We start from the raw sequence: 23,775 nt of genomic DNA, 5'->3' as shown, positions 1-23,775 counted from the left end.
ATCTACAAACTGTGTATAAAGCTTCCCGGAACCCAGGCAGGGTAGGAACAGAGTTGGGAGATACCGTTATTATTATATTGACAGGGAAAATATTTCTATTCGTTTTAAGCTTGATTTGCATATTCAATTTTCACTCGTTTTAAGATTTATTTATTAATTTACATCAACATATATTGTACATTTTTTTGCATTGATTGTTTATTTAATTTCTGTTCGTTTTAAGTTTCATATATAGTTCAATAGGAATTATTTCATTTATCGCTCAATAGGAAAATAATTTTTTGTTTTAAGCTTGATTTTCATATTTAATCTAAGCATTAATCGCTTTAAGATCTATTTATTAATTTATATTATTACTTGTTCTATGTTTTTGCTATGAGCGTTTATTTAATTTCAGTTCGTTTTGGGTTTTATTTATTCCTTAATAGTAATTTCTGGTCGTTTTGGGTTTGAATTTTAAAAGGTATTTGTATCTGCTGAGCTTAGTTTAAAATGGCCTTTACTTTTCTTTGAAAAACTTATTTTTAGGATTTTCTTTTTAATTAATTTCTGTGAAATAATAAAATGTGAACTCTTAAGTCTGATTTCACTCTCAACAAGACATTTAGACATTTATTGAATATTTTCATAGAATATCTTTGTTGTCCTATGTGAGACTTTTGAAGTTCAAGAGAATTAAAGTTAACAACCTAAGACCTTAGGACCACTTAAGTTCTTTAGTGCACTCGCCCCCCCCCCCCCCACAAAAAATACATGTCAACCGAATGAAATTGACATTTGGAAAGATAATAGGTTACCAGGAATCACTCCAAAATCTTTTCTTGTATTCTTATATATTCTTATATGTTTTTAGTAGGGGAAAAAAGGGAAAAAAGATTTTCTATTTTCTGAATAAACCCTGAATTGTCATTTCTTGATAATATTAAATCGCTGAACATTTTGGAACATAAGGCAATCCAATCGAAAACACAAATAAGGTGAAATTAAAATAATAAATGGCTAAATTGGAGAAAAACCTCAGGCCAAACTAATAAAAGTTAAAAGAAAAACAAACTCACCGCAGCGCTGATAGCTCTAGAAACAGCAATAGGGTCAGATCTCCGAAAGGGAGGGAGTTTAGATATATTCCACAAACTCCAGAAGCTAACGTCTAAAACAGGATCTTCAAACTGTGAATAATTCCAAACAGCTGCTTGCAAGTGCTTGGCAGTGCCACGAAAGAGAAGGCCAGACTCTTCTAGCACATATTCTTTCCTATCAACTTCTTCATCAACAAAAACTGGATCATCTGAAAAAAAATGAAAGCATGTTTTTCAATATGAATCATTTTCAATTGAGCTATGCTGCTAAATTAAGCTCAAATGAAAGGAAGTTGTATCAATTTCTGAGAGCTTGACACAAAAGTTCTAAATGTGAAGAACGAGACAAAATGGTTCCAACTTTGATTCCCAACTGGCAGGGGCATCATTTAGGGGGGCTGGCTGGGGCTATAGCCCCATTCTGATTTTAGGAGGAGCCCCAAATTAACTGTCGTAATTTCTGTCAATTTGATTTGAACTGTAAAAAAAAAATTGTGTAAAAAAGTGTTCTCAATTAAAACAAATTTGTTTCTAATATAGTTCTACTTCACAACAATATACAGTGGGCGTCATTCCCAAACATATTTGTTCCTTATTCCTGTTTCATATATCGCAACACATTTTTATTGCCTTATTGTTACAGCTACGGTGACCAACTTTCATTTCAATTAAGTAATTAAGCCAGGATCCGTAACAAAATGATGCATGTCGGTTACGTGATTCTGGAGTAGTGGTCCCCTCTTCCAGGCCGTATCCAGGAGGGGGGAGGGGTAAGTCCTTTTGAAACCCCCCACCCCCCCCCCGAAATGTTTTTCTGACACGTAAAAACGTAACAAAAATGAATAAAAAAATTTTGTATGTGTTTTTTAAGTTTTTTTTTGTGTAACGGGTGGGGGGGGGGGGGTACAGTATATATTAAATACATAACCTAACCTGACCTAGTTGCCTTTCTCCTCCCCCTAACCCTCCCCCCCCCCAAAAAAAAACAGTATAAATATCGTTACCGCAATGAAAACTACAGCTTGCATTGCATTAGTCTATAGCGGTCTCTTGAATGGGCGGGTTTTTCTTGATTGGTTTCCAAAAGAGTACGTTTAATATATAAGTACCCATAAATACATACACAATTATTAGTCACATATAAAGATAGTATATACATACACACATATATTAATTGCCATTACAGGCACTGCCATTTATTTTTCCCTATCCCCACTATCAAAATAGCTCTAATTCCTTTCCAACCAAGAGGTTCCGGATCATAAGATTCACAAAGCTGTGCAGAAAATGGGGTATAATTAATCAAAAACTATTATGAAAATAAGGACACAGATTCACACGTTGGATTAAATAGCTAAAATTAGCTTTGATAGCTAATCACACATTGAATTAAATAACTCACTCTCCTCAGTAAAGTATATAAAGTAATTATAATGATCAAATCTTAAGGCCATAATAATTCGCTTTTTCCGTAATAAAGGGGAAACTTTGGGCTCTTTTCACTAAATGAACATCTAGACCTCCAACAATTGATATTGTGCACCCGTTGCTATTTCCTGAATATTAATAATGGTTTTATTTATTTTAGAAATACAATTATCTTAAAGATCATGAATAGGCTATCACCATTTTTATGAAGAATGTTCATGGAGGACAGTAATGTAGCGCTAACATTCTCCTTCCTGTCACGCAAAAAGAGGATATGGGGTGCTTGCTGCGTACGCAATCTTTATTTCAAACAGTTCGTGGGAACGAACTGTAAGTAAGGAGCGACCCGGTTCAATAATAACCGAAACTCTAAAAACTGGAATTTTGGTACCCATAGATACATTAATAGAGTCAAATATCTTTGTTGATTTCAATTATGTAAATGTTATTAACTTTAGTTTTACCTATCCAAAGTTACGCGGCGGAAAAAATTTGTCTTATTTTCGAAAAAAAGGGGAAACACCCCCAAAAAATCATAGAAATGTTTTGAAAATCATACTATCGGATTTGACGCATCAAAAAATCATACTGCGGAAGCTTCAAGCTCCTATATGCAAAAATGTGGAATTTTGTATTTTTTGTCTGAAGAATAATCACGGATGCGTGTTTATTTGTTTTTTTTATTTTTTTTTTCGAAGGGGTGATCGTATCGATCCAGTAGTCCTAGAATACCGTAAGAGGGCTGATTTGAACGAAAATTAAAAGTTCAAGTGCCCTTTTTGAGTGACCAAAAAAATTGGAGGGCAACTTGTCCCCCTCCCACGCTTATTTTTTTCCCAAAGTCACCCAATCAAAATTTTGAGATAGTCATTTTGTTCAGCATAGTTGAAAATCTAAGAAATATGTCTTTGAGGATGACTTAATCCCCGACAATTCCTGGGTTAAGGGCTGGAAGTTATGAACTTTGCCCATTGTTTACATATAGTATTGGTTAATGGGAAGTATAAAGACGTTTCAGGAGGGATTTTTTTCTGAAGGGGGGGGGTGTAGGAGGAGGGGGTTACGGGGAAGGATCCTTCCATGGAGGATGTTTCCTTGGGGGAAGGGACATTCATAAGAAGGGGGCGCCGGATTTCCCAGCATTATTTAAAAAACAATCAGAAATTAAATAAAAAACTAGTTTCTTCAACTGAAAGTAAGGAGCAACATTAAAACTTAAAACAAACAGAAATTATTACGCATATGAGGGGGTTCGCCCCCTAGTCAATACCTCGCCCTTTTCGCTAAAGTTTTTTTTGTACTTTTAAAATAACTATCTATTCTAATTAACCGGCCTTTGTGATTCAGGGGTTTGTGATTCGACAAAATATCGAGAAAGCCATTTAGCCAAAAAAGTAAAATTAATAAACAAATTTCGTTTTAATTATTTATGTACGGCGAGCCAAAATCAAAGCTGCATTAATTCAAAAACATTCAGAAATTAAATAGAAAAAAAAACAGTTTTTTTAGCTGAAAGCAAGGAGCGACATTAATCCCCTCCTCAATACGTCGCTCTTTATGCTAAAGTTTGAATCTGTCACACTACCTTATTTTTTAAAACAATTAAAACTTTAGCGTAAAGAGCGAGGTATTGAGGAGGGGACAGCCCCTTTCATATACGTAATAATTTTCGTTTTAAGTTTTCTTGTCGCTCCTTACTTTCAGTTAAAAAAAAACTTGTTTTTTTTTAAATTTAATCTCCCATAAAAGTATGCGGTCGAACATATCTACCAAAGTATTTTTTAAGCCCACAATAATTAGCCCAGGAGTAGGTTACTAGCAATTATATTTGACTGAGTTTTACAGATACATGATCCTTAGAAACTTTTAAAAGTATGACTGTTCAATTCAAATCTTCTTCTTGGATGGGAATTTAGTTTTGTCAGCTATAGGATGTATATTCTGGGTGTCTCAAATTTGATTATAAAATACATCTTCTGCAAACACAACTCTTATTTGAGTGAAGGTTTTGTTGTCAGCATCGTCCTGAAAATATCTTTAAAAAAAAAAGAAAATCTTTGTTGGATATTCCAGAGAAATTATCATTTTCTTGTCTAAAAATAACATGTTGAGTGTTCGTAATTTCGATATTGCTTTGTCTTCAAGCAGGTTTCATGCAAGAGACACCGTTTACACTTCATATTTTGTTTCCAAATCCCTAGCAAATATTGGCAAAACTGACTTAAAATCCTTAGCATAGCATATTTGTTGGATATTCCAGAGAAATTATCATTTTCTTGTCTAAAAATAACATGTTGAGTATTCGCAATTTCGATATTGTTTTGTCTTCAAGCAGGTTTCATGTAAGGGACATCGTTTACACTTCATGTTTTGTTTCCAAATCCCTAGCAAATATTGGCAAAAATGACTTAAAATCTCTTTATCAATAGTAAAATTCCTAAAATTTTGGTGAAAATCCGTAGTGAATTGTGTTATCAATAACAATATCTTAAATGACTTTGTGCCAGAAGAGCATTACAAGAAAATAGAGTGTAAGGCTTTTTGGCCTAGAGAATATACTCTCACGTGATTATAGGGCAATAAGTACTTCTTGGTGAAAAAACAGAATTAAAAAAATTTTGGTTGCCATCTTGAGTATTCACATCTGAGAAATATGCCTTGACATTACACTACAGCGTGTAATGTGTCCCCTTTGCTTGCTAGAGAAAGGGGATTTTGTGTGAGAGAATAAAATACAAAATCACAATTTCAAAGGTTTTTTCCACGCGCGCAACTAATTATACAATATTTTTTTTTAAGTTTTTGGAGTGAAATTTAAAAGAAGGGAGAAAGGGTGTTATCATTGATTCCTTCAGTTTCTTGAGTACTAAAGATTCAGTTATGCTGATACTGGAGATCGGCTCGTGATCGTTTGTGCTGCTGGTCGAGGAATGGATTCTTTAATGTCTGGTTCTTGAGTAAAGACTCTTGCAAATTGCTTGCCAAGAAGCTCTGCTTTGCCCTTTGTGTCTTCTATGAGGATGTCCAGCTGCTTGTCAAACAAAGGTGGAATTCTAACTCCGTTCTACCTCAGTTTCCGTTCCCTTTCATTTTCTTCAAAGCAGGTTGCTTTTCGAACTCTTTTAGAAGTCTTTCGTTGGCCAGCGCTTTCCGAGTCAGCAGGAAGCTTACTTCTTAGTTTCAACTTCATTTTCTCCCAAGCTTCTTGTTTTTCTTTTATGAGGTTAGTTGTTTCGCTCGGCAATGCTATCCGCGATTCACGTCTGATCAGCGGAATGTGTCGCCAATCAGCCTCTTTTATGATCGACAGGAAAGTGTCATAGAGTTTGCCAGGTGAGTCTTGGTCCTTGAACATTTCTTCCTAGTCAATATTTCGAATGTCTTGTCTGATCGCTTGATAATTTACCTTGTACTAGTTGCGCTTCAGTTAAGCTGGTGATTTCGCTTGTGGTTTGGCTTTGATGTCAAACGCTATAACGGTATGATCGGATTTTCTCTTGATGCTAGCACTACAATATTCTTTACCATACTAATATCACTCACGAGAAGGAGATCTAAGATGCTTGGGGTGTCGGTGCCACGCACTCTCGTGGGCTCATCTATTAGCTGTTCGAGATAGTTTTCGTTAAACGTTTCCATGTAGAGCCGTGTAGGCCCATGCGTCAAAGTGCCAGTGTAGCGTTGTTGCCAGTCAACCTTATGTAAGTTGAAGTCACCGACAATTACAAGGCTCAGATCTTGCTCACTAGCTACAGAGAAAATTGTGAGCATATCGCCTGGTCATTTTCCAAAGAGCTGTTGGGACTTTGGTAGGTTACCCCTACAACTATGCTGTTGCCGCTAGGGATAGGTAGCTTGATCCAAAGGCATTCGTGAGGGTTAGAATTTCCAAAGGAAACACGCTGAGCTGAGAATTCTTCGGAACAGTAGCTTATTATTGCTCTGCCGCTTCCATCTTCCAGGTTTTAGGCAGTGGTAGTGTAGCCATCCAGTTTAAATTCGGCCAGTGTCGGTAGGTATCTGCAATTTTTCGGCTTCACTTCGACTGTAGCAAAAAGACCCGGGTTTTGCGTCCTGATTAATTCCTTTGTTTCTGAGAGTATATTGAAAAGTGAGTCAGCGTTGAAATAAATATATTTGATAGGTGTTTTCTCAGTTTTTCGTCGCTTTTTCTGATGTCAGTTTAGTTGTATATCTTCAGTAGGGTCTTCTGGGATTCTGGACTGTCTTTGTGGGTTTCTCAAGTGATTTTGCGGGTTTTCCAACCTTCTAGCTTGACGCTTTGTTGCTTGATTAGCTCCTTGCATTGGTGTAAGATCAGGATTTATGAAAATGTTTGATTTCGTGAAGATGTAAGCAGAACTTCTAAGGTTTTGGGCGAACTTTACATATTTTGTTTCGCTTTTCGAGGCAATCAAGTGAATTTTTCTTGAGCTTGATCATCAGTAGACGAGGCTTTCTGTCTTCTATCTGGGCTCCTATTCTCAAGGTTCCGGATATGTCGTCGATCTGCAGTTCTGTGCCCAGGTCATTTTCTGCAATTGGTTTGATCACCGTCTCTTTGTCAGGCACGGTCTTTGATTCTGAAAGTCCAAACACAACGAACTTTTTTTGTTTCTCTTTCCTCAGTATTTTCTTGTTTTTTTCCTATGAGCAGGCCATCGATAGTAGAGCTAGAGCTGAGAAGCGTTTGTTGACTGGCTGATGTTGTAATGGGAGCTTGGTTCGCGGCTTGATGAGGGGCCAGCGCTACTCGTTGCAAAATCGGAGTTCCACCTGTTTGAAGGCTTTCCCTTAGCTTGAGCTGCAAGTAAGAGACACTTCTTTTACAGCAACTTTGGCACTCGTACTTGAATAGGGGTTGAATATGAACGCAGTGTAGAATCCGCTAAATACAAATCATATGAGAAGAATTGAAAACTGTGTTTTCTTACTGTTCCTGGGATCACAAAATCTAAATTGAGCACAACCTCGGTTAAAGAATCAAACTATTTCCATATAAATTTGACCTATTTCAAACATGGTATTTTATTTGCTTCCACTGATTAAAAATTTACTAGATGACCTTCTACTTTACTACTTTTCTAATTCTACTTCTGATAGAAGAGCCTTAGCGAAGGTCTTATCCTTGTATGGTATACCAGAGAAATACATTAAAGTGGTTAGTGCTATGTACGAGAATAGCACTGCTGCACTTAAGGTGAGGTTAGCAACGGATTTCACAGTAACTAAGGAGTAAAGAAGGGATGTGTTCTATCCCCATTTATATGGATCATTTTGATGGACTTAGTCTTAAGAAGCACAGGAAAGGCAATGGGAGAACACGGAATCAAGTGGGGAGGAAACACTTTCCTGGACTTAGATTCTGCTGATGATTTAAGCATCCCAGATGAAATGTGTGAGCAAAATGAATGAACTCTAGGATGTTTTGCGAGTTGAGGGTGCTAGAATTAGTTTACAAATTAAAGTTAAGTCACTAAGGTTAGGAATAAGTGAAGATGAAAAGGTTACGTTGGGTAACGAAAAGATTGAAGAGGTGGACAGCTTTAGTTACCTTGGTAGTATTATTAGTGAAAAAGGTGGGAACAGTGAAGATGTTAAAAATAGAATAGCTAAGGCTCAGGTTTTTTCACAGTTAAAAAAAAATTGGAAGAATTGGAAGATAAGTCTGCAATCCAGGATTAGAATTTTGGGAGCTACAGTGATGACAGTAGTCAAATATGGCTCTGAAGCATGGGTTTTCCGGAAAGCGGATGAATATTTGCTAGATATTTCCAGAGAAATTGCCTACGGATTTTTCTTGATACCCCGCTGACTGACCGTATTTCAAACAGTAGGCTGTAAGAAAAGTGTGGTTCAATCACGCTTTCTACGGCTATAATGAGAGAAAGGTTGAGATGGCTTGGGTAGGTTCTCCGGATGAAGGATGACAGATTGCTAAAGATTTTCCTTTTAGGCCAACCGTCTAGTGCTAAACGGAAAACAGGTCGTCCATGGTTGGGGTGGAAGGATGTCACAAAGAAAGATTTAAAGGAAATGGGAACTTCTTGGGAGGGTGTAAAGAGGTAGGCTTTAAATAGATTGGGATGGAGGAGGAACTTGTGCATCTGTGTCGGCCTCAGGTGGCATGGTGCTACGGTGAGTTACTATTAGTAGTAACTAATGCAAAGTGCACTGGTATGGAAACCAAAAAAAAAAAAATACATAGACGAAAATTATTGTACTGATCAGTGACTGATCAGTTTTGCCCAAGAAAAAATTCTTCTGAGCCAACTTCGAACCAACTATTATGTGATTTTTCTTAGAATGTTTTTGGGTTAACCTGTTTATAACAAATTGAATGTATAAAAGAAAGAAAAAGCAAGTGCAGAATGGACTTTCAATTTTAAACTTGTACAAATTAAAAACTTTAATTTTTCCCGACTCTCAAAACATGGTGGGTCGTTGACCAGTCAGGAATGCTGACCAGTATGTCAGCTTTGGGCGTCTCAACTTTTCAATGAGTTTGTAGGAGTAGTTTTTATAGTATCAGTCTTGAAGTGAATTCATTTTGAAAATATTTGCAAAATTTTGCAGAATTGGAGTGTTACTTAATAAGATTCAACCATTTGCAAATGGGTTTCAAAACAAATGCAATTATTTAAAGCCCTAGTTAAATAGCAACTATTGGTTATAGTATTTTAAGACCAACTAGAAAAGATTCTGATATAACTTCAGCCCTAAAACGTTATTTGTATGAATTTGACATATTAGGGGATTTAGTGGGACTTTTGGAAAAAGCTGGACCTAATTTATTTTAACTCTAATATCAACTCCGACGTTTTTCACAATATGCCATAAAACCTATCAAAGTCGAATACTTTTAGACCATAAATTATGTTCTATATTTTAAGGAAGAAACTTTGCCCTTAACTTTGCAGTGCTTAGTAGTAGGCTCTACTTAATATTCTACGATATGGAAGCGTATATTACTTTGCGGAAAAGTAAATATATGAGTAATTAATTCGTCTTGAAAACAAACTGATAGACTTTCTTAGAAATCCTTTCAGGGTTTAATCAGAGCTTGAATTCACATCTCCATATCTCATTTTAATTTCTAAATAAGTTGCTTTTGATGATTGCGATAATTTTACAAGACCAGTTTGATGATTTTACGTTAGCCTAATGTGATGGAACTGGTTTAAGCTGGAAAAGCTATTCTCGAAAAACGTAACTTGACCACTTAGCTTAGAAAATTAGGTACATAGCATGAAAGCCACTTTACAGACTCGACTATTTTTTCGAACAAATTTGATGAAATAAGAAAATAGTAAGTTTACCTGGGCACCATGGATTAAATATGATAAAGAATGGTCTATCTGCCTTGAAGTTCATTCTCTGATGAAAACCAATTAGTTTTGTATCAAATTCAATTTCCCATGGTCCCACGATGCACCCTGAACCAGAAGTTACCTGAAATGTTTAAAATGACCATCATTTTAGAAAACTATTTTTTCACGTGGGAAGTGTTAGAATATCAGTAAACGTTAATGCACACTTATTAAGATAAACGAAGCTACCCATAGGCAACTGTTATAAGCTAGCACCCGGAGACTACAACCGTCTAGAAGACATCGGAATCAAACCCGATGTTCTACTAATGCACTTCGGTAGAATTCAATACCTCTCCCAACTACCTCGACGGGATGTGGATAGAGAGATGTATTTCTCTGTGGGTATACCCAAGCTGAAAAACTATAGTGACAAGTGAAACCTAATTAGATCAGAATACGGTAGCTCTTCGGTATATTCTTTACCGGGAATACCACTGCCAGGATCTGGGAACTACAAACCCAGATTGCTTGAATCCAACGTGAAGATTGTACCTATCCTAGTACAGAATAAGGCAAAAATAAGCCATTCGAGGATGTACAAAGCAGACCTACAATATACTGATTGAACTCGTGACAAACGGCATCTGAACTGAGTTGCCCCAAAATCACAGAATCTCGACCAGAGAGGCTTGTATGTCATCTTTCAGATAAGTAGCTTATATTAAAGCAATAAAACAAATTAAAAGCCATATTTAGCAAGTTGCAGCAGGCATGCTGAATCAGAATTTTGAGAAACGTTAGACAGAATTTTTAAAACATTTAGCAATTGCAAAAAATGATTAACAAATAGACAAGGGAAAAAGAAACTTAACGGAAAGGGAAAAACAATTGATTTTTTCAGAACAAAGGTCTGAAAACAATAGATTGTTTTCAGAGCAAATGTCTGAAAACAACTAAATGTCTAGACGTCTAACATCATTAATGTTCTGATAAAAACAGTAATAAAAGTCAATTTGCTGGCTCAAGTTCCCTTAAACAGTCAAGGGTTATGGCCTCTCTATGAAAATCCAAAATTTTGTATTTTCCGGTCGTGACAGTCTTGGAAATGTAATTAGTTTTCATGTTCCTTTATTTGAAATGATAGTTTTCTTTTTTCTCTATTTGCCTCGTGATAAAGAAATTTGAAATACAAATTAGGCCTACAAATCAATGGCTATCATACCATAAAAAAACTAAGTCACTTATTCACGTAGAAATAGGGCTCAGACCTTAACTTTAAGATGTTGGGACTATTTGAACTTGATCTTTCTCAAAGCCTCTCTCTAAACAGTCTTCCTTGGTCAGAGAACTGTAGGACATGGATGAGACGTTCAAGATTCAGGCAGAAATTGTCTCAGTCGCAAGTAGTTTCAATCTAAACTATTTGTAGTCATGAACAGTCACAACCAGTCATGGTCGCAAGCACTTGAGGTGGCAAGTTCTCACAGTCACAAATAGTCAACGCCAAAAGTAATCAAAGTAACCCTTAGTCAAAGTCGTAATCACTAGTAGCGTCAATTGTAGTCGCAATCGCAAGAAGTTGCAGTTGTTAGTAGTCACAGTCGCAAATAATCACAGTTGCAAAGTAGTCAAAGCGACAAGTGGTGACAGTCGTAGTCGCAGATACAATTTGTGATATTCGTAGTCACAAGTAGTCATATTTGCAAATGCTTGTAATTACAGTTTGTGTCATATGTAGTCCCAGTAGCCGCCGCAAGTATTCATAGTCTCAAGTAGTCGCAGCGCTAATTGTAAGCATTCCTAGTTGTAATCTCAAGCAGTTACAGTTGTAGTAGTAGCCATTAAAGTTTCAAGTTAAAACCTTAGCCGTTCCTAAGATAAAGCAGATGAGCCCTTTTGATAACCTAAACACACATAGGGCATTTTAGTTCAGTTGTCTATCTCCCTCAACACTCCCTGAAGTTTCTGTTTAATATCCTTACTCTTTTTTGGAAAAACCCCGGATCGAACATTCCCTTCTTTTCCAATGATAAATCCTGTATTGAAACAATGGGTAAATTGTATAATTTAAAGCTCATTCTGCGGGGGTGTGGGGGCGCAGAGTCCTGGAAGATACATTTATTAGAGGTTTGGACTATTTTGGACAATCTGGCTTATTCAGGATTGTCATCAATTGTGAGGGGGACACCAAAAAAGGAAGAGAGGAGTCTTTGCCTTCTGGGGGCCTTTCAATATCCCCGAATATGTCCCGAAAGTTTCAACTTGATACCCTCACCCTTTCCTTATATTAATTAAAAAAAGACTTTCCGAAAAATAAGCTTTTCCAAGAAAAGTAAAGGCAATTTTAAACTTAAGCTCAGCAGATACAAATACCTGTTAAAATTTAAACTCAAAGCAACCACAAATTACTATTAAAGAATAAATGAAACCCAAAACGAACAGAAATTAAATAAACAATCATAGGAAAAAACACGTAACAAGTAATAATATAAATGAACAAATAAATCTTAAAGCGAGTAATGCTTAGATTGAATATGAAAATCAAGCTTAAAACAACAAAAAAATATTTTCAAATGAAATATAAATGAAACTTAAAACGAACAGAAATTAAATAAACAATCAATGCAAACAAACATATGATGGACATTCATGTAAATGAATAAATAAATCTGAAACCGGGTGAAACTTAAATTGAATCTGCAAATCAAGCTTAAAACGAATAAAAATCACTACAAACAAGAGTTTGGGCATTGCTTCCTTCTCTCACTGTAAAAGTCTAAAACCTACTGCGTCATTGGCGCTTTACTGGAAACCAATTTTATTACAAATATCTTCTTTTGTGCTTATTATTGAAAGTAAACATTAAAATTATAGTAAAATTTTGAACTGATGAGCTTTCAGCAGTTAATATCATAATACATCAAATATTCAGTTTAATTTATTAGCTCTTTCTAAAATTGTTCAAGACGAATATAGTTTCAGTGCAGACAAGAATTTGAATACTGCCCCCTTCCTTAACTGTAAATGTAAACCAAAAGCCTACTGCGTCACTGGCGCTTCACTGAAAACGAATTATATTACAAATATTTTCTTTTCCAGTTCTTTTAGCAATAAAAATAAAAATAAAATTAGAATGAAATAAATTGTTGAACTGATGGATCTTTCAACAAATAATATCATTATACATCGAATATTCAACTTGATGTTGTTTATACTTTCCAAGACTGTTCATGACGCATATAGTTTTCAGTAAAGCGCCAATGATGCAGTGGGTTTTAGACTTTTACAGTGAGAGAAGGAGGCAATACTCAAACTCTTGTTTGTAGTGATTTTTGTTCGTTTCAAGCTTCTGTTTCAAGCTTCGTTTCAAGATTCTGTTCGTTTTGAATTTCATTTATTTTTTAATAGTAATTTCTGGTCCCTTTGAGTTTGAATTTTAACAGGTATTTGTATCTGCTTAGCTTAAGTTTAAAATGGTCTTTACTTTTCTTTGAAAAACTTATTTTTCGGAAAGTTTTTTTTTTAATTAATTTTTTTTTGTTTTTGATTGCAAAAAATTTCAATTTTTTAAAAATTCTTTATTTCAAAATCCAACTTAAAAAAAAAATCCAATCTTCATCAAAGTATCAAAACTGGTATCAAAGTAACAATATCAAAGTGAAAAAAGATGGCCCCCTTAGAAATGATACCCCTTTGAAGTTTATGCGACGACCCCTTCTATATGAACTGCGTCTGGGAAAAAAATAAATGGAGTGTGGGGGAGGCTAGCTTCCCTCCGATCTCTTTTTATTCTTAAAAAGTGAATTAGAACTTTCATTTTCCAATCAAATAAGCCCTCTATGAAGTTTATACGAGCATCCCTTCCATAGCAACCATATATGCCCCCAAGGCATAATTGACAAGACCTGCCTTCGGACCCTGTGGAGCTGTGTCGACACAGGAGTTTTTTGTTATTTGAACATAGAACTATTTTTAACAGTACGTTTACCTAAAAATTTGTATCTGGTGCATTTAGGGCGTGGAGGGAGGAGGAGGGCTAGTTGTCCTCCAATTTCTTTTGACACTTAAAAAGTGAGCGAGAACATTCTATTTCCAATCAAATTAACCCCCTCCGTATTTTATACAACCTTACCTTCTATGAAAAAAGTATATGGCCCAAGAGCCTAACTTACTACGCCTGCCCCCGGGTCATGGGGGGTTGCACCGAAACGGGAATTTTTCTTGTCTGACCTTTGATTTATTTTTAATCAAATGACTGTTTTAAAAATTTTATCGGATAGGCTTGAGGAAAAAAGAGTGTGTGGCGGGGGTCTAATTGCCCTCGGATATCTTTTGACTCCCTATAAGTGAACTAGAACTTTCAATTTCCAATCAAATGAACCCTCTCTGAAGTTTATACGAGCAGCCCTTTCATAAGAGCCATACAACCCCCCAGGACAACACTTACAACGCCTGTCCCCTGGGCCCTGGGGGATTGTCTTGACACCGGAGTTTTTGTTATCTAATTTTTGAAAAATTTTCAAAAAAAAACTGGCTATCTCAAAATTTGTAGCGGATGCTTTTGGAGAAACAGGGCATGGGAGGGCTAATTGCCATTAACTCTCTTGACTCTTAAAACGTGAACTAGAACTTTCAATTTCCAATCAAATGAGCCCTCTATGAAGTTTTTACGAGCATTCCTTTCATAAGACCCATACATGCCCTTAGGGCAAAACTTAGAACGCCTTCTCCCGGGCCGGGGGCTGTATTGACACCGGAGTTTTTCTTATCCGACCTTTGAACTATTTTTTTTTTTAACGCCATGTCTATTTCAAAATTTTCATCAGATGGGTTTGGAAAAAGATGGCTTACGGGGGGGGGGGCTAGTTGCCCTCGGGTCTCTTTTGACTATTAAAAAGTGAACCAGAACTTTCAATTTCTAATTAAATGAGCCCTCTCTGAAGTCTATACAAGTATCCCTTTCATGAGAACCATATATGCCTCAGGGCATAACTTACAACGCCTGGCCCAGGGTGCTGAGAAGTTGCTACAGCGACTTAGTTTTAGCAATTTGATTTTTGAACAATATTTAACTTGATGGTCATCTAGAAATTTTTATCGGATGCATTCGGGAAGAAAAGGCGGGGGGGGGGTCTCCAATCTCTTTTGACTCTCCAAAACTGAACTATAACTTTCAATTTTCAATCAAATAAGCCCTCTCTGAAGTTTTTACGAGCATCCCTTCCATAAAAACCATATATTCCCCCAGGGCACGAGTTACAACGCCTGCCTTCGGGCCCTGGGGGGCTGTGCCGACCCCGGAGTTTTCGGTATATGGTCTTCGAACAATTTAAAAAAAAATGGCTATCTCAAAGTTCTTATCAGATGGGTTTGAGAAAAAAAGGCGTGGAGGGGAGGGGGCTAGGTGCGCTCCAATGGGCATAACTTACAACGCCTGCCCCCGGGCCCTGTTGGGTTGTGTCGACACCGGAGTTTTTGGTATATGATTTTTGAACTATTTTTAACAAAATAACTATCTCAAAATTTTTATCGGATGTATTTGGGAAAAAAGGCGGGGGGAGGGCTGGTTACCCTCCAATATCTTTTGACGCTTAAAAAATGAGCTAGAACTTTCAATTTTCAATCAAATGAGCCCTCTGTGAATTTTATACGAGCATTCCTTCCATAAGAACCTTATATGCCCCCTGGGCAAAACTTACAAACCCTTGCTCTGAGGGCTGTGGGGGATTTTTCATCCTCAAAGACCTAATTTTCAGAACTTAAAACTACGTTTAATAAAATGGCTGTCTCAAAATTTTGATTGGATGTGTTTGGGGAAAAGGTGGGCGTGACAAGGGGGTTAGTTGCCCTCCAATAAGTTTTGTCTATTAATTTGGGCACAAGCTCTTTGAATTTCCTATTGAATGAGCCTTTTTTGAAGTTTCTACGACAACGCCTTCTGTAAAAACCTTATATGCCTCCAGGGCATAACTTAATACCCTTGCCCTGAGGGTTGTGGGGGAGTGTCCTCCTCAAAAGAATAATTTCTATTTGGAAATCAACTATGCTGAACAAAATGACTATATCAAAATTTTGATTGGATGTGTTTGGATAAATGATGGGCGTGGGGGAGGCTAGTTGCCCTCCAATCACTTTCGACTATTATAAAAGGCAGTAGCCCTTTGAATTTCCAATGGAAAGAGCCTTTTTAAGTTTCTACGAAAACACCTTCTATAAAAACCTTATATACCCCCACGGCATAACTTAAAACCCTTGCCCCGAGGGTTGTGGGGGAGTGTCCTCCCCAAAAATATATTTTCTATCTGGAAATCAACTACGCTGAACAAAATGGTTATTTCAAAATTTTGATTGGATTTGTTTTAGGGAATGATGGGCATGGGGGGGCTAGTTGCCCTCCAATCACCTTCGACTATTAAAAAGGGCACTAGCCCTTTGAATTTCCAAGAGAATGAACCTTTTTTGAAGTTTCTACGACAACATCTTCTATAAAAACCTTATATGACCCCAGGCATAACTTAAAACCCCTGTGAGGGTTGTGGGGAAAGCCTTTTTGAAGTCTCTACGACAACGCCTTCTATAAAAACCTTACATACCTCCAGGGCATAACTTAAAACCCTTGCCCCGAGGATTGAGGGGGAGTGCCCTCCTCAAAAATACATTTTCTGTCTGGAAATCAACTACGCGAAACAAAATGGTTATCTCAAAATTTTGATTGGATGTGTTTGGAGAATACTGGGCGGGGGGGGGGGGTTAGTTGCCCTCCAATCACTTCCTACTATTAAAAAGGGCACTAACCCTTTGAATTTCCAATCGAATGAGCCTGTTTTGAAGTTTCTACGACAACGCCTTCCATATGAAGTACCTCTGGGAAAGAAAATAATAAATAATAATACAACATTGGAGCCGTATGGCCTTTACTATAGGCAATGCTATAACGTTGCCTCTGGTATTGATTATGTGCTCTTTTGACAACATGCATGGGTGCAGTTGGTTTTGACTTAGTTCAAAATCCCCCTCAACACTTCCTAAAAGTAATGGCACAAAATAATGTTGATCCAAAAAAACGTCGATAAGATTGCTAGTGATCCTTCACTTTTGTGGAAAAGTTTTAAACGCAGTGATCGGACTTCTGTCGGTTGTATTCCAGAAAAAAGCTGGATTGATTATTATAAAAGTGAGTTTTCGTCGCCTGACCTTGTTGCAGAAAGTAAATATGAAAAAGAGCTTGACCGTTTGCTTGCTAATTCTTAACGTTTTGCTTTTATAGTGACGCCTTCTGATATTGAGTTTACTCTAAAAACATTATGAAAAAATCTTTTGCCGGTGTTGATCTGCTAAACACTTCAAACATTGTAGTAGACTTTTGTTGCAGCAACTTTCGTTACTTTTTTAAACTTCTATTTATTCTGGTATTGTGCCTCAACAGGTTTGTGTTGGCCAGATTACGCCTATTCCCATAAAAGGGAAAAAGATCTCACTGATTGTCGATCGTATCGGCCTATAACCGTTTCTAGTACTTCTTTTAAAATATTTGAGTCTATTATTCTTAGAGATATTTCCCAAAAGTGTTCTGTGCTTGTTCTGGTTTTCAGACAGAACTTAGTCGTGATCATGCTCTTTTTCCTTTTTTAAGGTTCTTGTACATGTGGAAGGTTCCGGGGATTTTCTTGTTCTATGTGAGCTAGACATACCCAGAGCATTTGATTCGTGTATTTTTGCCCAGAGTTTAGTAGAAGCTTTAAAGAGAGGGGTTGACTTATCAGTTATAAAATGTCTTCGATACATGTATAAACATCTTCGTGCCAAAATGAAGTGCGGTTCAGAGCTTTTCTCATGTGCTAAAGGGCGTTAGACAAGGAGGCCTCACTTCAACCGCGCCCGGCCCGGGGGAAGTTCTATTGAGTCCACCTGTATTTACGGGGGCTTAGACGTGTCTTTACTTATGTATGCTGATGATATCCTGAATCTGAGTCGCACTTTCTCTGGTTGTGAGAGCACTTCCCCAAAGTTAAAACTAGAATATTAGCAGATTGATTTAAGTTTTAATGTGGATAAAACTGTAGCGGTCGGTTTCAACCTCAAAGGATACTCTGATAAATCCCTCCAACTTACTTAAACTTATATCCCCCTCTCTAAAAACCTTATTTACCTGGGAATGCCCATAGGAAATTCAATTAAGGAAACTATTGGGAGTGTAAGGTACGGGTGTCACCACTTATTGGAGGGGAAAGCCCGGCAAATATCGGGTTTGGTACTACCCTATTTACAGTATACCCTGTCCCAGCGTATGATAACCCGATCAAGTGGTCAAATGGCCACTTTCTAAGGCCAAGTTGACCCGCCTTGGGTTACCACTAAAAATCTCAAACTCTCTCCTTGGCAGTTACAAACCCCCCTGTCAATATAATAATGAAGGTATTTCGTAACTCTATTCCTACCCTGCCTGGGTTCCGGAAAATTAGTAGACAGTTTGTAGAAAATACCTTACTTGTATTCTTCCAACGGTCACTTATAATAACAAAAAATATGTTTCCCCGAACGGGGTCTAAATGCAGACTAACTCAAAAATAATATTCTTTACAGCAACTGTTCATAGGGGTGGACCTTCGCTTGGCCCAGCCAATCCTCTCAATCCCCATTCAAAACCAATTCTAATTCTCTTCTATCCTCTCTATCAGCCTCTTCCTTTCGTTTTCTAGCTATTCTAATATTCTCTTCTCTCTGCTCTCTAGTTATCCTCTCTTTCTATCTTTCTTTTCTATCTTCCTCCTCTTTTCGTTCTCTGGCTATCCTCTCTTTCTCTCTTTCTTTTCTATCTTCCTCCTCTTTTCGTTCTCTGGCTAATCTATCTTTCTCCATGAAAATTAATAGTTGTTGTGTAATATCTATTTGAGTGCTTTTTCGCGAGCTCCTGCTGGATCTTGATTCAACACAACTCCTTTTACTCGGAATACTTTGATTCTGTCTGTCATTATTTCTTCTTAATTCATTTTCTGAATCTGTTCGTTCTCAATCCGTATTGTCTCTTTCTTTATAGGCTACTCTATATCTTTCGTCTTCTATTCTATTCTTTCTCACTTCATCTTTGTCAACCTGTATTTTTTCCTTATATTATCGGTGCTCTCTCGTAAAGGCCTCCCTCCATAATAGCCTTTATTTGTGTTTTCCTACTTTTTCTGTGGGCTTCACTCACCCTTCTCGGTCTTGAGTCTTGAGTCTCGGTCTTCTCGGTCATTATTTCAAAATTCTGTTAGCTTCCAAATACTTCTTCACTCTAAATGAAAATTCTCTCATCCATATAACTTCCAGTCTCTCGCGAAAAATTGCTGCGTGTCAATTAGCCTTATATTTTTGCACACTAATTAGTTGCACGATATATTGATTCGTAAATTTTTTAATTATGATCTAACAAGGCACAGCCCATAATAGATCCTCATAATTTTATTAATTGATTCCGTATTTTTTTTTCTCCTTATATGTAATCACAACACGCTACTCTTTAGGCTCAATTAACTTGTCTCTTCGAAAACGAGGAATTCTTTTACTATCAGGTTTACTGATAGGACCATTTCTTGCTGCCACCACTTATTGGGAGTGTAAGGTACGGGTGTCACCACTTATTGGAGGGGAGAGCCCCAGCTCCAAATTATAATGTGATGCCCGCGTCTACCACACCGGTTCTGCAAATATCGGGTTTGGTACTACCCTATTTAAAGCATACCCTGTCCCAGGGTATGATAACGCGATCGAGTGGTCAAATGACCACTTTCTAAAGCCAAGTGGACCCGCCTTGGGTTACCACTAAAAATGTCTAACTCTCTCCTTGGAGGTTACAAACCCCCCTGTCAATATAATAATGACGGTATCTCGTAGCTCTATTCCTACCCTGCCTGTGTTCCGGGAAAATTAGTAGACAGTTTGTAGAAAATACCTTACTTGTATTCTTCCAACGGTCACTTATAATAACAAAAAATATGTTTACCCGAACGGGGCCTAAATGCAGACTATTCAAAAATAATATTCTTTACAGCAATTTTTCATAGGGGTGGACCTTTGCTTGGCCCAGCCAATCCTCTCAATCCCCATTCAAAACCAATTCTACTTTCTTAGCCTTATTTTTCAATGACTCAAACCAGGAAGTCCAAAATAGAATTTACTTCAAAGCTTACTTATTGCAAAAACAACTATAGCTTAGCAACGAGACTTTTAAATTGTCATTGAAAATTATACTATAGGCAAATCTAAGCAAATGTAATTACGGAACAAAACCAGGGCATTTATCTGAAAAGAAAAGAAACAGGGTTGGAACCCCAACAGAAACTATTAAGCTTGCCATCCAAAATCATAGGCTGCGCAATCGCGCTGCCTAAGTAAAGAACGATGTAGGCACAATGTATTATTTTTTTCCATACCAGGGCACTTCATACTGAAGGAGTTGTCGTAGAAACTTCAAAAAGGGCTCATTCGATTGGAAATTGGAATGGCTAGTGCCCTTTTCAGTAGTAAAAAGTGATTGGAAGGCAACTAGCCTCCCCCCCTCACACCCGTCATTCCCCCAAACACATCCAATCAAAATTTTGAGATAGCCATTTTATTCAACAGAGTTGATTTCCAGATAGAAAATATGTTTTTGAGTAGGATACTCCCCACAACCCTCAGGAAAAGGGTTTTAAGTTATGCCCTGAGGGCATATAAGAACGATGTTGGCACAATATATTATTTATTATTTTTGTCGTTTAGACCAGGGCACTTCGTATCAAAGAAGTTGTCGTAGATACTTCAAAAAGGGTTCATTCAATTGGAAATTGGAGTGGCTTGTGCCCTTTTTAATAGCCGAAAGTGATTGGAAGGCAACTAACACCCCTTCCACGCCCGCAATTTCCCGAAATACATCCAATCAAAATTTTGAAATATCCATTTTGTTCAGCTTAGTTGATTTCCAGATAAAAATTATATTTTTGAGGAGGACACTCCCCCACAGCCTTCAGGGCAAGGGTTGTAAATTATGCCTTGGGGGCATATAAGGTTTTTATTGAAGGAGTTGTTGTAGAAACTTCAGAAAAGGCTCATTCGATTGGAAATTCAAAGGGCTAGTGCCCTTTTTAATAGTCACAAGTAATTCGAGGGCAACTAACCCCCCTCTCACGCCCACCTTTTCCCCAAACACATCCAATCAAAATCCTGAGATAGCTATTTTATTCAACGTAGTTTTAAGTTCTGGAAATTAGGTCTTTGAGTATGACAACCCTTCTACATCCCTCAGGGCAAGGGTTGTAGGCTATGCCCTGGGAGAATATAAGGTTTTTATAGAACGTGTTGTCTTCGCAAGTGATTGGAGGGCGACTAACCCCCCTCTCACGCCCGCCTTTTTCCCAAACACATCCAATCAAAATTTTGAGATAGTCATTTTATTCAACGTAGTTTTAAGTTCTAGAAATTAGGTCTTTGAGTATGACAACCCCCCCCCCCCCAGCCATCAGGGCAAATGTTGTAAGTTATGCCCTGGGGGAATATAAGGTTTATATAAAACGCGTTGTCGTCGCAAGTGATTGGAGGGCAACTAACCCCCCTCTCACACCCACCTTTTCCCCAAACACATCCGATCAAAATTCTGAGATAGCTATTGTTGTCCAAATTATGTTCTGGCCTTAGGAAGGCATAGGGGTTTTGAGCCCAACTCATGTTAATTTCTGCTTGTTTTGGGTTTGACTCGGATATTAATTGTAATTTCTGTTCGTTTTGGGTTTCATTTATTTATCGATACTGATTTGTGTTAGTTTCACACTTGATAGATTATTTAATTTTATTTTTGCTCATTTTTGTTTAATGGAGCTCTTTACTTTTCTTTGAAAAACTTATTTCGTGGAAAAAAGTTTTTTTCTTAATTAATCTTGAAAAAAAGACAAGGATAGCTTATGCGTCACTTGTCTTTAACATTACACCCCTTAATCGTTTCAATCTTTCTAAAATTTACAATAGTCTAACTGTTCCTCATCTTCTTGCTCTGTCTCCTATTTGGCAACTTTTTCCTGCTTCAAAAAAAAAAAAACTTGTTCACCGGATTTATCTTAAATTGGCTAAATTCCTTTTACATATGTCCCCTTGGACTAGTAACTCTTTTTTGTCCCGAAAATTCAAACTCATCTTTCCTTCTACAATTATTGGTAAAATAGTAAAAGACTTTAAATCTTCCGCCAGTAAACTTAATCATGAAAGGTCTTCTTTATTTTTATGATTTTTATGATTGGGTTATGATTTTTATGTATTATGATTTGTGTCTTATGTGTTTTCTATTATGATTGTGTTACATTATAGATCTTATGATTATGTTATTATAATTATAAAAACTCCTTTTTTTTGTTCAGTGTATGAATTTTCTTCCCTTTCTTTTTTTTCCCCTTTTTAGGGAAAACTAAAAGGGAAAAGTCATTTAGGGAAACTGTCATTTAGGGGAACTGCGCCCTTTTTTGTTTTGACAGGTTATAAATAAATTGAATTCAATTGAAAATGCTGCTCAGTCATAAAACTTCAGATTTTCAGGCTTCGGAAGAAAGGGTTCTCGGTCCCTCCCTCTTTCAAAAGCCAAGTTTAGTGGTTGTATATTTTATTGAATTATCCGCAAGTTGGATTTTATTATAACAATTGTGACTATATTCTTTAAATGCCAGTCGTTTTTGGTTGACTTTGCAAATACTACCAAATTTGTTTGCTTATTAATTCTATTAGCCTAGGCCTATATGTTCTTTTTCGGATCTGTATAAATTTAGGGTTTGTTATTTGAAAAAAAAAAATTCTAGAGGTTGTCGTAACTTGATCTTTTTCCCTAAGCAAATTTACGTGTCCAAGTGTTGATTAGCCCTTTCGTAGTCTTAGAATTAAGTAGAAAAAATGCTAACTAAAAAATGAGAAACTCTAAAGTAAATAGCAAATTACGAGGAAGGACGAACTCCCCTCATTTTTTTGAATAGTTTCTGTATATTTTAATTTATAATGTTGTTCCTTACTATCAGTTGAAAAATACACGTGTTTTTTTTCGTTTCCGGCTATTTTCAAATCATACGAGGAAATCCTCCCCCATATAATTCCCCCTGGAAATTTTTTTCCCGCGGAAATCCACCTGTTAAAAATCCCCGCGCAGAAAATTTCCCCGGATAAGGTTTGTGTAAGTAAGTTTAGTCACCAATAAATACAGAATTGAAATACGATACTCTTATTACCCCTCGAAAGGCTCCATGGTCACTAACATAATGTGTATTTCCTATATAAACAATGGGGAAATTTGCGTAACTTACAGCCCTTTCGACTGGGATCGTTGGGGGGTAATATCTTGTTCAGAGGAATAGTTATTCAACTTCTTAACTACGGTAAATCAAGTGGCTATCTCAAAATCTCAATCTGATGTGATATGAAGTACGTATCTAGGCCTGTGCTCTGTTTTTTAAGATATATATATATATATATATATATATATATATATATATATATATATATATATATATATATATATATATATATATATATATATATATATATATATATATATATATATATATATATATATATATATATATATATATATATATATATATATATATATATATGTATAGATATATCATAATATGAACGCAGTGTGGAATCCGCTAAATACAAATTATATGAGAAGAATTGAAAACTGTGTTTTCTTACTGTTCCTGGGATCACAGAATCTAAATCGAGCACAACTTCGGTTAAAGAATCAAACTATTTCCATATAAATTTGACTTATTTCAAACATGGTATTTTATTTGCTTCCACTGATTAAAAATTTACTAGATGACCTTCTACTTTACTACTTTTCTAATTCTACTTCTGATAGAAGAGCCTTAGCGAAGGTCTTACCCGTGTATGCTGTACCAGAGAAATACATTAAAGTGGTTAGTGCTATGTACGAGAATAGCACTGCTGCACTTAAGGTA

At 36.6% G+C, this 23,775-nt stretch overlaps 1 protein-coding gene across 1 annotated transcript in view; it reads right to left on the bottom strand.

Annotated features, from left to right (window-relative positions):
• The window catches only part of LOC148945874 (annulin-like), a 218,068-nt gene that overhangs the window by 166,247 nt on the left and 28,046 nt on the right, over window positions 1-23,775 (bottom strand). The window contains exons 3-4 of the mRNA XM_089097538.1: window positions 9,827-9,959; window positions 1,059-1,288 (exon numbers count right to left, since the gene is read on the bottom strand). Coding sequence (XP_088953664.1) covers window positions 1,059-1,288; window positions 9,827-9,959 — 363 coding nt within the window. The remainder of the gene's footprint in view (window positions 1-1,058; window positions 1,289-9,826; window positions 9,960-23,775) is intronic.

The sequence above is a fragment of the Artemia sp. Qi Xiang Cuo genome, chromosome 12 (genome assembly GCF_049724085.1).
Source record: "Artemia sp. Qi Xiang Cuo chromosome 12, ASM4972408v1, whole genome shotgun sequence".
NCBI classification, from domain to species: Eukaryota; Metazoa; Arthropoda; class Branchiopoda; order Anostraca; family Artemiidae; genus Artemia; species Artemia sp. Qi Xiang Cuo.
This window is presented reverse-complemented; position numbering and strand designations above follow the sequence as displayed.